The 14,222-nt window shown below is 37.5% G+C and overlaps 7 protein-coding genes and 1 long non-coding RNA gene across 11 annotated transcripts; 4 read left to right on the top strand and 4 right to left on the bottom strand.

Annotated features, from left to right (window-relative positions):
* The first annotated feature begins 265 nt into the window (after nt 1-265).
* Nucleotides 266-1,171, top strand: LOC124337061. The gene is made up of 3 exons (XM_046791089.1): nt 266-415; nt 543-692; nt 773-1,171. The coding sequence occupies exons 1-3, from the start codon at nt 358-360 to the stop codon at nt 1,060-1,062; spliced, it is 498 nt and encodes a 165-aa protein (XP_046647045.1). The 5' UTR covers nt 266-357; the 3' UTR covers nt 1,063-1,171.
* A 628-nt stretch (nt 1,172-1,799) lies between these two features.
* Nucleotides 1,800-2,471, top strand: LOC124337236. The gene is made up of 3 exons (XM_046791344.1): nt 1,800-1,923; nt 2,006-2,152; nt 2,232-2,471. The coding sequence occupies exons 1-3, from the start codon at nt 1,815-1,817 to the stop codon at nt 2,390-2,392; spliced, it is 417 nt and encodes a 138-aa protein (XP_046647300.1). The 5' UTR covers nt 1,800-1,814; the 3' UTR covers nt 2,393-2,471.
* On the bottom strand, nt 2,439-3,134 carry LOC124338117. Its single transcript, XR_006917665.1, has 2 exons — nt 3,028-3,134; nt 2,439-2,521 (listed from the first exon to the last, which is right to left on the bottom strand). It is a non-coding gene; the product is annotated as an uncharacterized LOC124338117 (long non-coding RNA).
* A 31-nt stretch (nt 3,135-3,165) lies between these two features.
* On the top strand, nt 3,166-4,485 carry LOC124336450 (glycine, alanine and asparagine-rich protein-like). Its single transcript, XM_046790267.1, has 4 exons — nt 3,166-3,293; nt 3,352-3,428; nt 3,494-3,997; nt 4,090-4,485. Exons 1-4 carry the CDS (start codon nt 3,260-3,262, stop codon nt 4,294-4,296), a joined length of 822 nt encoding a protein of 273 aa, XP_046646223.1. The 5' UTR covers nt 3,166-3,259; the 3' UTR covers nt 4,297-4,485.
* A 942-nt stretch (nt 4,486-5,427) lies between these two features.
* LOC124336338 lies at nt 5,428-7,285 on the bottom strand. 3 transcript variants are annotated; one of them, XM_046790117.1, is made up of 8 exons: nt 7,117-7,285; nt 6,858-7,063; nt 6,665-6,794; nt 6,405-6,601; nt 6,238-6,323; nt 6,010-6,177; nt 5,823-5,934; nt 5,428-5,745 (listed from the first exon to the last, which is right to left on the bottom strand). In XM_046790117.1, exons 2-8 carry the CDS (start codon nt 7,038-7,040, stop codon nt 5,731-5,733), a joined length of 891 nt encoding a protein of 296 aa, XP_046646073.1. In that variant the 5' UTR covers nt 7,041-7,063; nt 7,117-7,285; the 3' UTR covers nt 5,428-5,730. The 3 variants fall into 3 exon arrangements, with proteins under 3 accessions (XP_046646073.1, XP_046646082.1, XP_046646065.1); XM_046790126.1 differs by having other exon boundaries at nt 6,858-7,050; XM_046790109.1 differs by having other exon boundaries at nt 6,858-7,055; nt 7,117-7,284.
* Nucleotides 7,286-7,604: 319 nt separating this feature from the next.
* On the top strand, nt 7,605-10,669 carry LOC124334448 (probable RNA-binding protein 46). Its single transcript, XM_046789052.1, has 10 exons — nt 7,605-7,874; nt 8,075-8,295; nt 8,376-8,527; nt 8,589-8,766; nt 8,829-9,003; nt 9,069-9,363; nt 9,433-9,562; nt 9,624-9,695; nt 9,762-9,809; nt 9,880-10,669. The coding sequence occupies exons 1-10, from the start codon at nt 7,733-7,735 to the stop codon at nt 10,066-10,068; spliced, it is 1,602 nt and encodes a 533-aa protein (XP_046645008.1). The 5' UTR covers nt 7,605-7,732; the 3' UTR covers nt 10,069-10,669.
* A 289-nt stretch (nt 10,670-10,958) lies between these two features.
* LOC124336178 (tRNA wybutosine-synthesizing protein 5-like) lies at nt 10,959-14,143 on the bottom strand. 2 transcript variants are annotated; one of them, XM_046789879.1, is made up of 8 exons: nt 14,022-14,132; nt 12,615-12,726; nt 12,441-12,551; nt 12,148-12,378; nt 12,000-12,089; nt 11,735-11,940; nt 11,560-11,674; nt 10,959-11,505 (listed from the first exon to the last, which is right to left on the bottom strand). In XM_046789879.1, exons 4-8 carry the CDS (start codon nt 12,185-12,187, stop codon nt 10,979-10,981), a joined length of 978 nt encoding a protein of 325 aa, XP_046645835.1. In that variant the 5' UTR covers nt 12,188-12,378; nt 12,441-12,551; nt 12,615-12,726; nt 14,022-14,132; the 3' UTR covers nt 10,959-10,978. The 2 variants fall into 2 exon arrangements, with proteins under 2 accessions (XP_046645835.1, XP_046645843.1); XM_046789887.1 differs by lacking the exons at nt 10,959-11,505; nt 11,560-11,674; nt 11,735-11,940; ... (1 more) ...; nt 12,148-12,378; nt 12,441-12,551 and adding an exon at nt 13,041-13,942 and having other exon boundaries at nt 12,673-12,978; nt 14,022-14,143.
* Nucleotides 12,198-12,709, bottom strand: LOC124337963 (proteasome assembly chaperone 3-like). The gene is made up of 3 exons (XM_046792025.1): nt 12,615-12,709; nt 12,441-12,551; nt 12,198-12,378 (listed from the first exon to the last, which is right to left on the bottom strand). The coding sequence occupies exons 1-3, from the start codon at nt 12,707-12,709 to the stop codon at nt 12,198-12,200; spliced, it is 387 nt and encodes a 128-aa protein (XP_046647981.1).
* Nucleotides 14,144-14,222: the final 79 nt, after the last annotated feature.

Raw genomic sequence — 14,222 nt, 5'->3', positions numbered from 1 at the left:
AGAAATTTTTTTTTAACTAAAAAATTCTTTTACGCAACTAATCATTTTTTAATTTGTAAATTTCAATACAAACCGCATCGGCGAATCATTGCATTTATTAATTGACCATTCACATTGACCAGGCGCATTGAAGCAAAATTTGTTTTCGTACGTTTAGGTCTTTAGGATAGGGAAACACCAGCATGATTTTATCTAAAAGGAAAATATTTTTGTTTGTTTGTTTTTTACTGATAAAAATGGTATCCACACCAACTTTTATAATGCAACCGTGATACATCACACCAGATAAATAAGGACGCGGACAAGGAAATGCTAATCAATTCAGTCTGACCACGAAAAACAACGCTTACCTAAAGAATGTCTCGATTTATATTGTTTGTAGCTGTTCTAGTTGTTCTGTGTTCCATCGCAAAAGGTAAATACTAAATACAAGACATTTTCTTTCATGTCAGAACCTTCACTGTTCAGGTACGCGATGGAAAGTGACCAAAACTGAGGTTTTTGACCAGTTAAAGAGTCTTTAACTTGTTAATTATTTTTAGGTGAAATACTGTGCTATTCTTGCGTCAGTCAAGGAGGGGCAGATGACGCTTGCGTAACGAATCCCGCTGCGGTAACGGCGAATACCCCCATTGTCAAATGCAAATATAAATACTGCACGATTCGTCGACTTGAGTACGCTTCAGACCCAGGTAAAAGTGAAAAATGAGATTTATACGATAATAAACTAGCAGTCGAGATGTTTAAATGTACTCTCTTTTGAGAAATCTAGGAACTATTTTTAGTTTCTTACGCGGTTGCGAAGATGAGCCTCTTCCAAACGGGGAAAATCCTGGAGAAGATATTGTTGTGTGGGCACAGTCATGTAACTTTGCCGACTTGTGCAATGTAGGTGACGGACTAGAAGAGATAACACCGGAAAGTATGGCTGGTGGTGGTGGAGATAACTCAAATGTCATAATCGTACCTGCGTCTGCTAGTTCTTTGATGATTGAAAAAATCCCCTTGGTAATCACTGTCTTGTTGGTTGCTTTATTTCGCCACCATCTGTATCGATTGTAGAAAAATCTATTACTTCACATAATCCATTAAAATATAGCAATATGCCAACATGTATAAAATTTATACCATTTCTTCTAAAAGCGTCGACAAAATACATTTCGTAGCTATTTTTCTTGCTTCAATTTAATTCCGAGATTTCTTTTGCAATCTATGAACGAATTACACTCAGCTTTCTTTATTGACTGGAATAGTTTTAGAACTTAATAGGAAATGTAACGTATCTCTTATTATTCATTTAATAGAAAATATAAGATGAACTGCTTTGCATAAAGTACGTTTGCGCGACGAAGTACAATCGATCGGGACCCCCCCACCCCCTCACCAATTTTTAAAGAAAAATTTATTTTGTTGAGGGAGAAAGAAAAATAATCAGCATAAAATCAACGAAAGACAATTGTGCCCCAGTTGTTTTCTCCCCATATTCCGAATCTTCACCCAAAACACGATGAACAGTCATTATAATTTCTATCACAAATAAACGGAATTCAAAGCGGATCGTTTAACTCTGATGTCGACGTCGGCGAAAATCTAATGAAAGTTCTGTACAAGAAATCAATTTAAGTTGTAAATTTCTATACTAGCAACTCCATTAGATGCATGATTGACAATTCGATGATGAGCGCATCGACACAATTACAGGGGGTAGGGAAGTACTAATCCCTTTACCTAAAAGGGGAATTTTTTACTGATAAAAATGGTACAAAGACAACTTTTAAAGAGCAAATGTGACACATATCTCCATATAAATAAGGATGCGTAAAGGTAATGCTCATCAATCCAGTTTGACCACGAATAACGAAATGATGTCTCGATTTCTATTGTTTGCAGCTGTTCTAGTTGTTCTGTGTTCCATCGCACAAGGTAAATACAAGATATTTTCTCCCGTTACAGAACCTTACGTTTTTATCCAGTCAAGAATCTTTAACTTGTTAATTATTTTTAGGTGAACTACTGTGCTATTCTTGCTTCAGTCAAGGAGGAGCAGATGACGCTTGCATAACGAATCCCGCTGCGGTTACCAATAACCCCATCGTGCAATGCAAATACAATTACTGCACAATTCGTCGTCTTGAGTACAAATCAGACCCAGGTAAAATTTAAATAAAGATAAGTAGTCAAAGAGCAGTCAAGACCTTCGCAGGTAATAAACTCTCGTGTAAAAAATTTAGGGACCATTTTTAGTTTCTTACGCGGTTGTGAAGATGAGCCTCTTCCAAACGGGGAAAATCACGGAGAAGATATTGTTGTGTGGGCACAGTCATGTAACTTCGCCGACTTGTGCAATGTAGGTGACGGTCTAGAAGAGATAACACCAGAAAGTTTGGCTTAGAGGAGGCAAAGATAAATGTCATCATGATACCTGTGTCCGCTACTTCTTTGACGATTGAAAAAATCCCCTTGGTCATCAGTCTTATTGGTTGCTTTGTTTCGTCACCATCTGTATCGATTGTAGAGAAACCTTTTACCAAATAAAACCCATTAAAATATAGCAATAACATGTTAACACAAATAAAAATATAATACAGTTTAGTCTAAAAGCGCGGATTAAATACATTTCATCTCCATTTTTAATACGAGAATGTTATAATAAAATGCTTCAATTTACTTTGGATATAATGTTTGTTGCAGTCTATAGCCCTATAAGAATTGACATGCAGCTTTCTCTATCGACTCGAATAGATTGAGAACTTTATAGGAAATTTAACTCTCTCTTATAACTTTCAATAGGAAATAAAAGATGAACTGTCACATTTCATGGGCCAGTTTGGTTCTTATTTTCTCCATAAGAATACAGCACGTTTGCGCGTGGGTGAAGTTTGAAATATTTTAGTCGATCTCACTTTCGGTTGGACAAAAGATCGGGCACCCCCGATTTTTCTGGACAAAATTGTTTTTTGTTGAGGGAGGAAGAGAAACAGTTCCAGCATCTATTGCTAAAACAAAAAGGAAAAGTCTTTCTTTTACCCTACTTTGGCCGCTTGAAGGGGTTTTCATTGATATGGACGAGACTGGCGTTGAATGACGAAGCGAATAAAACAATCAACGGGACATTAAAGTGAGCCCAAAGAGCAACCGACCGGAATGTCATCTATTTAAGGCAACTCGGGGTGACTTCAACGTTAAAGTAGATCACTAACCAGCAAGTCCTCAGCAACACTTCTTCAGCTCCACAGTGCCCTAACTAACAATTTTCAAGATGAGATTTCAGGCAGCATTAGTTTGCGTAATTGGTAAGTAATGGAATTATAATTAACTAGCTACCTTATTTTAAGGCAATGTTTACTGCAGGATTCGTGTTGATGGTCACGGCTGAAAAGGACAGCAAAACGGAAACTAAGGATATAGAAGTTGACGACGTCACAAGAGTATGTTCCAAGTAACCTACAAAAGTACTGTGGAGTGTTAAAAACAACAACAACATTTGCTTTAGGATAAACGTGGATTCGCAAGTGGAGGAGGTGGATATGGGGGCGGTGGTAGCGGAGGATATGGTGGAGGTGCCGGTGGAGGAGCAGGTGGATATGGGGTAGGTTATGGCGGAGCTGCAGCCATCGCTCAACAGGCCGCAAATGTGGCAAAAGCAGCCCAAAACGCCCAAGCCGGAGCTGCCGCTCAGGCCGCCCAGCAAGCGCAAGCATCCCTCGCAGCCCAAGCTGTTCAAGCTGCCCAACAAGCCCAAGCCGTAGTTGCAGCCAAGCAAGCCCAGGCTGCTCAAATTTCACAGGCCGCCCAAGCTGCCCAAGCCGCCGCATTCGCTGAATCTGCCCAGGCTGCTCAAGCTGCCCAGGCCGTTCAAGCTGCCGAAGCCACCAAGGTCCAGGCTTTGCAACAGGCTCAAGCTTTGGCAGCTGCCGCCAAGGCCGCTCAATCCCATGCTGCCCAGGCTGTCGCTTCTCTTCAAGCAGCCCAAGCTCAGCAAGCCACTCAAGCTCAGGTGACAACAAAATCTATTTATGAAACTAACAGATTAATGCACTTAAAAATAAAATAAACTTAAAATTAACTAACTATTTCACCCAATCTCAGATGGCTTACCAAGCCCAAGCGAACGCCCAGGCTTTGGCTTACAAGCAACAGGCTTCACTAGCTGATCTTGCCGCTGCCCAGCAAGCGGCCAACAAGGCCTATTCTGCCGCCCAGGCCGCTCAAGCTACAGCTGTCGGTGGTGGTGGTTCCTACGGCGGATTCGGCGGTGGATATGGTGGTGGCCATGGAGGATGCCCGGCTTGTTAAACTTTCGCTGGAACAGGATTTAAAAAAAAAATTTTAATTACAGAGTCGCAATTGATAGCATAATATTAATTATATACTACTTTACCTATCTAAGATGACATTTCTTTGCCTACAAGTTAATATTTGAATGTACTTATTTGCTAGACGAATTCGTTAACATTCGATTAAATACAAATGGCTGAATTATCACGACCTTACTCCGGTGTCAGTAACTGAATGAAAAGTAATGTATTTGAGGGTAAAAAGAAAAATCAGAAAAGGTTTCAAGGCTATCAGAAGAAGTAAAAGAAAAAAAAAATATAAAGTAAAAACGGCTCTTGATATTGTAAAAGAATTCCATGATGATGAAAAAAATTTTCATTTTACTTTTAATCAACAAGAAATTAGGAGTTGCATACATAATAATAAGTATTCCCTCGTAGTTAGTTTTAAAAATTCCTTGTTCAATAGTGACAGTGCGCGACTTACAATTTTCCCAATTTAATGTCTCCAGTCCTCTGGTCTCACTCTAAGACTTAAAATTTCAATCTATACAAATACTAGAAAGAAGGTGTTGAAGAAAACTGGAACGTGTGGGCAAAAACTGGGCTACCTGCTGACAGCCCAGCAGTAGGCTATTATTCAGTTACCAACATCACTAATATTTACACTAAGACATGATGACCCCAACTTAGGAATTCTATAAATTGATCTCAAGTCCTTACAAGGCATTATCAGCAATAAACAGAAGTGAGAATGGAAAGATACCTGTGAACATACAAACGAAAATTGCTTAAAATCTCGTAAAAGTATTTGGGTTTTTTTTGTTTTTAGTTAGCAGTCACTCGTCAGAAAGTAAACGAAGCAGTAAGCATGTTGCCATGTTGCCAATTTTCCAAATGCTATTACCAAGGATAGAGATTAGAGAATTCAAAATATAACAATTGATGCAATAACGAATCACGAATGAGATTTTCACTATTTTTCATTAATAAAAGTGATTAAGGCTAAAATATTTAGATAAAATAAAATGACTCGAGCGACTCACGAGTGCCACGAGATACCCTTATCTAGAATAGATAAAAGGCGAATGTGCGAATACGCTCTGTTGTGTAAAAAAAACGTCAAAATAGAGGGAAGATGTCAAGTCGATATGGACGAAACTTGTAGTTTATTGGGGTTTCATTGGTGGCATTAAAAATAAACATTTACAAAATAGTGGGCAAATATGGTAATTGGTAATGGTAACTTGGAACAATCTTCAAAGTTATTAAACTTTATCGACATTGCCCAACTTAGAGTTTGTTAAGTTTAAATCACTCGCCATCGAAAACATGCAATCAAATGAACGAAATAAGAGAAAAAGAGTTTCATCCCGCCTATCCGTATGTAACTTTCTGTATCTTTGTTTGGTAACACGTCTGTTAACTTTGAAGGACGCAAGATTGCAAATTGTCAGTTGGGATTTCCCTGCAAAAATCATGTAATTTTTCTTTAAGATTTAATAAATCATAGGTTGGACTACAAAGGAAATCAAAGTGGCTTACCTTGGGTTTTAAATATTTGAAAATTGAATTATTAATGAAGGTCGGATCAAGCTGATTTCTGGTTCTCTGAGAAGATGCATTTGGCTCTGATTGTATCCCATTTTGCAACTGCCTGTAAATTTGTGGAATTCATCAGAATAATAATGGAATTGATAAGCAATCACAATTGTAATACAATAATGTTTACCTGTCGTGTTGAACTAATACCAACTCCTCGTATTCGAAGCAGTAATTCTTCCAGGTTTCAAGCTCCGATTCCAACATTTTGATCTTAGACAGCGAGGCGTCCAACTGCTTCTTACGTTCATCAAAGTATATCGAACTGTTGTTGACTACATCTTCAAAATACTGGTACCTGAATCAAAAGATTAAACGGTTAAGCGTGAAACGAGGTGATGATAAGAATAACCCATACTTTTCTTCGTAGATCTTAAGTTGGCGACGCCCTTGAGTTTCTTTACGCTGCAATTCCTCGTACATATATTTCAAATCACGTAGTTCCTACGGGAGAAAAATATTGGAAAAATAAAATAAACACACAAGTTCAATATTTTTCGGATGTTTTCTTTTCTGCTATCTTGCCTTTTTGAGTTTTTGCCTCTCGGGAATATCGTTTGGATTACCCTCATTCAATTTTAGATCAGCTAGATTAAGTTTGCAAGCTTTGGAATTCTCTGATTTTAGTTGGTGTGAAGAAATTTCATCCAGAGCATTTTGAAGTAGAAGATTAGATTCCTCACGACGTTTTTCATTTTCCCTTTCGATTTCAGAAATCTTATCTGATGGAAGAAAAATAAAATTTAAAACAAAAAAATTATTTTATGCACCATTTTTACTAATGCCTTTAAGGTGATTGTAATCCTTTTCAAGTTTCACGCAGACCATTGTTTTTTTAATGTTATCCACATGAAGAACTCTATTCATCCTCTGCAAAAGTTGCACATCCTCCGGCAAAAATTCTTCTGGAGGTAACTAAGAAATAGATAAAAATCAAATACTGGATTTGTGGAACTAACACAATCTTTAAGACACTACCTGATTTGCTATCCGCTTATTCTGACCTGTTTTCAACAAGTTGGGGAAATTACCAACGTTGTCACTCTGTGGACTTTTTTGAGCCACACTGCCTTGCTTATTCTCAGTGTACTCTTTCACTTCTACTATTTTTGCCTCCTTGTAATCATTCTCAGATATCAGCCATGGTTTTCTTAGGTCCATTTTGAGATTCCTATCCTGGAAACCTTAAGTTAATAAACACAGGTTTTGCAGTGAAAATAAACTAAAATGAACTTACTTTCTTGCAATCTTGTCGTGCAAATTCTTCTCGTTTCTATTTATAAAGAATAAAGAGGACAATACGATATTTTGAAGATTATTTTTTTTTAAGTTTCGAATTCTTGATACACGCAGACCATGCTTACATGTTTTGAAGCCGAAGCCGAAGTAAAAACCAGTCAGATTTGAGAAAGCAGGGATGCCATGAGGGCGTTTTACCGGAAAAAGATGGCGCTTAAAAATGCGAACAACGATTTGAATTTTTGAATGCGATTAACACTTTTTTGCTATCGATTTGGAATAATTTTAGTCTATTTTGTTTTAATTAAAATGGAAGTTCACACTTTATTTTTATAACATTACTTTAGGTTTGACACAAAATTCGAATTTCAAACTGCTAGCGGTGATGGATGTTACCAACCAATCAGAAGCCTCAGTCTCATGATCCTCGAGTTCCCTTCCTTTCGAATTTTTTTTCGACCTCGTGTTGAAATCTTTTTTTCTGGTTACTGGTTAGTTAAGGGCATCTTCCAGACGAAGGCAGTCACCACTTCAGTGGTGTCCAGAAATTCGTGAATCAAGTAGCCATTCGATCGAAACCTTTACATATTTTTAAATTCATTTAATATTTCAACATGGGAAGCTGCAAAGAATTTGAAATAGACGAGATTTTGGCTATCCAGAAGAGAGAAGAAAGCTTAATAAAACTCATGCAAGAAACTGGCTGCGAAATAATTCAAGAAAATGGTCAACGGAAATTCGGCGGTCCTCCTCCAAGTGAGTAACGTTCAAATTTATTATTTTCCGGTCCACTTATTCCTTTAATTTTGGCGGGATTATGTGGCAATATTGAGCCTTTTTTAAAGAAATGAATTCTTGGCATTCCCGACTCCAAGTGTTAAGATTTCTAAATTTACTCCTAGTTGCACGTTGTTAAGTTGGTGATGTATGCCTAAATGCTCACGTTTTCAAAACAGATTGGGAAGGCCCTCCACCTCCTAAAGGGACTGAAATATTTGTGGGGAAATTACCACGTGATGTGTTCGAAGATGAATTGTATCGAATCTTCTCTACAATCGGCCCCATTTACGAGCTCCGTTTAATGATGGATTTCAGCGGCTCAAATCGTGGCTTTGCCTTCATCCAATTCGCTCACCGACAAGATGCCAATCGCGCGATTCAGTTGATGGACAACTATGTATGTGCATATAGAACACTATTCAACACTTTTGAAATAGAACACATGTTATGTACTATTGATGATCTTATTTTATCCAGGAATTGAGACCAAGACACCACATTGGCGTGGTCAAATCGATCGACAATTGTCGCCTATTTATTGGAGGTATACCTAAAACCAAATCTCGCGAAGAAATTCAGGGTGAAATGGAAAGGCTGACCGAAGGCGTAACCAAAGTCATCGTTTACAGGTGAGTCTGTTTAAATTATTTTAAATCTATTTAACCTTAAGCTTTACGTTTTTGCATTCAGTTCCATCACAGATAAAACTAAAAATCGTGGTTTTGCGTTTGTCGAGTACATTAATCATCGTGCAGCTTCCAAGGCCCGTAGAAAGTTGATTCCCGACCGCATTCAGTTGTGGGGTAAAGAGATAGCTGTTGACTGGGCCGAACCGGAAAATGAAATCGAAGAAGACGTCATGTCGCAAGTATGATTATTGCATTAATCGTGTAACCGAACCAGAGTTGAAATATATTGTTTCTCGTTTAGGTTACGGTCCTGTACGTCCGCAACTTGTCGCTGACAACAACAGAACAAGTTCTGCGTGAATTATTCAACCGTGTATCAGACGACAATGTGCAGAAGCTTAAAATGATGCGTGATTTTGCATTTATTCATTTTTCATCCAGAGAAAAAGCTGAGAAAGCCATGCGCAACATGAATCGTAAGTCGTTTTATTCCTCGTGTACGGCAGTTAATTTAATGTGCTTTAATTTTAAAACTTTACAGATACGGAGATCAATGGCACGACGATCGAAATTACTTGGGCTAAACCAGTCAAGGAGAAAAAAGCGATCAAATCTAAGCCGCCATCGAGAAAAACGTCTTCGGTTTCGATGAACTCGGTCTCTTCTACTTCGTCGTACAGTCCTTGCAAACCGGCACCAAAGTTTGCTCTTTCCGCTCAGAACAACCGCATATTGTCATCGCCGCCACCACGTCCGGTTCAGTGTCCCCCGGTCACTTTGCCACCGTGTACAATGATGCAACAATTGCCGCATCCGTTATCCAATCAGATTCCAAAGTAATCGTAATTTAAATGAAAGTCCTTTATACTTAAAAAGTTGCTAAATTATTATTAATTTTCATATAGCGTCTTTACTTTGCCTCCTCCATTCCACGGTGGTTTTCAGTCAAGTCCAACTGGATTTCCTTCGAATTCGTCGACATCAGTTTTCCCACATCAAGGAAATTTCATGCAAGCCGCAACTATTGACCTCAACGTAATTTTCTTGTATTTTAAAATCTACCAAGTCACCGTAATTTTTGTTTTGTTATTAATAGGGAAATCGTAACTACAACACTCATGGCATTATGGCGGATACCAACAACCGCATGCGCAAAACTACTGATCCGGTAAGATTACAATTAAAATTCGACCATCAGGGTTAATGTTTACTTTACCAATTTGTTTTACTGTAGATGATGTTCACTAATTTTGGACCACCGCTTCATCCGCAACCGAACTGGGTAAATTTTAAACTAGTATTTACTTTTAGTAGAGCTTCATTAATTTAGGGTTTTATTCCTATTAATTCAGATGGCAGAGGAGCGTAGTCGTTCTGGAATGCCTCGCGACTCACTTAAGTTCCCAATCGATGGCCTCAACGCTCAGTTCCACAAACTGGGCTGTATTAACAACTTGAATCGCGTGGGTTTTAATGGAAACGTCAGTGTAAATCCATTCCAAATCATCTCACCTTTCCCGTCTCGTCCAATGATGCCGTAGATATCACACATATTTACTTATGGTTATCCGGGTATGGAATTTCCACCTGCCAATGAGGCATTTTCTCTTATTAATGTACTTCATTCTCTTTTTTTATTACTCCGTTTGAAGTTTCACACTGCATTGATAGTTTTCTCAGTGCAAATCTGATGCATTTTAATGTTCCCCCCTTACTCTTTGTCCCACAGAACCAATCGCAAACTTCCACTTAATTTATTTAATTTTTTAACGTAAATTACCATTAATGCCAACCCTAAATTAACATTTTGATTAATAAGAATATTTACAAGGATTTCTGATTTACGTAGATACTTAAATACTGAAGGTTACCTTCTGTTTCAATTTCAGAGCAAATTTTTTATAAAAAAATAGCATTAGAAATATTTAGAAGTTCATCCATGAACGAAATAAATGCTAAATCTAAAAATCAAACAAATTCTTTATAGTATTTCAAAATAATTCCAAAACAAATTATTTTTATTTTACTTCGATTTGCGTTCAAATGGATTTTAATAATTTTGCGAGTCTTCAATGGGTTCTGTGGGTTGCATCATTTTTCCTCAACTGTTGATTATTGTTCTGTATCACTTTCAATGTTTGCGCCTTGAAAAATATTTAATCCAGTTCTCACTCTTATTATTTATGGAAGCAAAACGAAACACATGTACTTGCTGACTTGCTGTTCCAATAAACCCGATTAAGAAAATCACGCTTCCGAGTTGTTTATTTATTTATTTTATTTTTTCATTTGGGAAACCATAGTCCATAATCCTATTTGCAAGTATGTTTAACTTCTAAGTTGCCTGATTTATAGGCTAACCAAGGACCTTGCCTCTTTAGTTTACTCATTTTTCTTTGATGCTAAGCACAAAACGAATAAAATTCAAAAATTGAGGGAATATGAAACCATCTATTTAAATTCCGAAAGGGGTTTAGATTCATCGACAGACATGGAATTTTCGTTATCAGATGCTTCATCCTCATCACAGTTATTAGAGCTCAGAAATTTTTCACTTATTGTTCCAGAAAACTCGCCATGAAATTGTGCACCCACAGCTGTCGATAGTAAGGCAACGATATTTCTTTCATTTTCTTCGCCGGCTCCAAACACATAACCATTAGCTTTGTCCACAGCAGCACGAACATTCTTTAGTAATTGGGAGTCAGAGATGGATAGAGGCAAGAAAGAAACAAAGCTGTAGTTTTCTACGACATCAATTAAAGCAGCATTTAATTGCCGATATTTCTTCATGAAAGGATCCGTATTGATTGCTTCCAACAGGTAATTCAAATCCAACACCTCAGTGTAAAAGTCGAGACCAAAGTGCAGCCGTCCATGTTGTTCAGCCAGGTCTACTTTAGACAGTACGTTAACCTGTGGCATTTCCATTTGGAACATGGATGTCATGGCCGTTAACAACACCGATATGAATTTACCTGATAAAAATGTTTGGTTACTATGGTTCTATCTATTAACAAATGCGGGTTTACCTGGATCACTGCAATAGTGAGAGTCGATCAGTTGAACACAGCATAAACGAAAACCAAATGCTTCTAACTGTTTCATAATGTTTTTTACAGAATTGTTGTGGGTATAGAGCTCAACCTACACAAAAAAGATTATTACAACTTTTCTAGAAAACAGTATCACCTGTATTCAATATACCTGTCCCGGTAGATCGAAGATGAAGTAATGATCTTTGAATTTCTCTATTTCCACAAAGAGCCAGTCCAAATTCTTTTCGAGGAATTCCATACAATAAACCAAAGCGCCGTTCGGACCCAAATTGTAATTTTCCATTACATCTTGGACAGTAATCAATTGTGATACATCAATGGAAGAGGTAAACGGTAATAAATCATTGCCAGGATCTATTCACAATCATATTATAGATTTTGATTGGAAAAGTATAATAAACATTTTAAAATACCTAAATTAACTAGAGCTACTTTACGATTCTGGGATCGAAGGAAATCCGCCATTGCATGACAATAAGTGGACTTGCCGCTACCGGGAGGACCTAATAACATTACACGGTAAAAATGTGTAGCAAATTTACGAACATAATTTCTACATACCGATAACGGCTTGGCCGAAGATGGTTTTTCTTACAGACATGTTGGAAAATTTATGCAGATTTTTCGGTGAGGGAAAGGTTGATCTTTAGGAATTCGCCAACTTGACGCAGAGTTTTCGGCTGATAGTCTTTAAGTGACAAGGCAAATAAAATGTTTTGCTGTGTTGGAATAAAGTTCACCAAGAAACGTGCAGCAACGTGAATTTCCTCGTCGTCTCGACCGAATAAGACTCTACAAAATTGCAATGAAAGTTAAAAAACGAAACGAAAATTGAGACGACATACAAGAATTACCGAACGCTGTAAACTGCACTGGATGAATCGTCTTTCTGAGCAACGTCCCGACGAACTTCAACCACGTTTCCCACCTTGCCGTATTGAGTAAGAATGATAAATAACTTGTCGCTAAAAAGGAAAATGAATTAAAGTGTAAGTAATGCAAGCATTGAGCTAAAGAATTATTCCAACCTGAACTTTGAAATGACAACTTCTGTTGAATTCCCGTTAATCTCGATAGTTTCTGTTCTAGTCTGGACGGGAAATCTTCCCGCTACACCTTCCATATCAAACGATATCCAACCTGAAAGATATCACAATGGTTCATCAAAATTAGTGGTCGTATAATAGAATGGAAAGCAATAAAATGGTAATCGACGTCAACTAATTATGATGTGATAAATGCATTTTTGTTTGTTAATTTTATCCAATTTATTGATCACAATAATCAAAAATTTTTTAAAACTCTAGAAACCATTCTCCTCTTGTAAAAACGTTGATACTCTTCAGGCAGCATGGACAGGTGTTTCAGAGCAGATTCAACCATCTCCAACGCCTGCAGTTTGAAAGTTGAGATAGAAAAATAACCGAGGCCCTGAAGCTTTGACAGTGCCTTACTTTTGAGGCCGGTAGCGGATCTTTGTTGCCGTAAGGGTCTTTTTTATCGTACACCTCTGGACTCAAGTTTCGCCAGAAAACGTTGACTGCTACGGAGAACTCGAGTGATGTCATATTATGAAACCACAGAGCCGGGATAAAAAGAACGTCTCCGGGCTCCATGATACATTCGTGAGATGTTACTTTGGCGAACTCCGGAAAGTGTTCCAGATCAGGAAAATCAATGTCGATAACCCGAGATTTGTCGCCTTCCAAATAGAGATACGGAAGGTCTTCTGGCGAATAGAGAACGGCTCGTTTTTTGCCAGTGACTTGGACAAGAAGATTGTCCATCACATCGTAATGTGTCCATAACTGAACTCCTTCAGAAGCCACCCTGAGGACACTTGAAAAAATAGTGCTTGGTTCCAAAAACTTGGGGACTTGAAAATCTTGGCAAAGTTCAGGATAATGAGAATCAAGATTGGCAACCTCTCTTCCCCTTGAATCAGTTCCAAGTGCCCTTAAATAGTAAACTTCCCTGTTTGTTAGAAAAAAGTTTTCGTGCTCATTTTCAGAAGACCTTTTGATTACTTGATCAAACGGCAGTGTTTTATAATGAAAGTTTTTGGTTAGAAAATTCATTTGCCCTGTTTCAGATACATGAATCTTCACTGGTTTATTCCCAACATTTTGCAAAAGATATTCAGCTGTCCACTTTCCTAGACAACTTCCAATGTCTAATCCTCTGAGTATGACAGGACTTCGTTTGGGATGGATCTCATCAAAAAATTGTTCCATTAGGATATTGTTATAAACGGGAACTGGGCTGACTTTTCTTTCAGTCATTTTAAAATTTACTCTACTAACGAAAGATGATCACGTGTAAAAACTTGCTTTGGCTATAACAATTAAAATGTTACCTGCAAGGCGAAATGATAAAACTAATAACTATCGATAGACCGGTTCAATATATAGTTAAATTAACAAAAATGCACTTACCAAAAGCAGAGAATTAACTTCAACGGTATTATTGTTTCGAATCAACTTTCAAGAGGAAAAATTTGAAGGAAAATATGTTACAGCGACTGCAGACGGACTAAAAACGAATAAACAACGTTGCAATTTCATCTAGATGTTTAATTTAGGTAGATCATCAACATTTATCAACTAAAATACAAATAGAAAAATCTATTACAATAA

Source organism: Daphnia pulicaria, chromosome 1 (genome assembly GCF_021234035.1).
Source record: "Daphnia pulicaria isolate SC F1-1A chromosome 1, SC_F0-13Bv2, whole genome shotgun sequence".
NCBI lineage: Eukaryota > Metazoa > Arthropoda > Branchiopoda > Diplostraca > Daphniidae > Daphnia > Daphnia pulicaria.
Note: the sequence above shows the minus strand (reverse complement) of the source record. Positions and strands in the feature narration are given on the sequence as shown.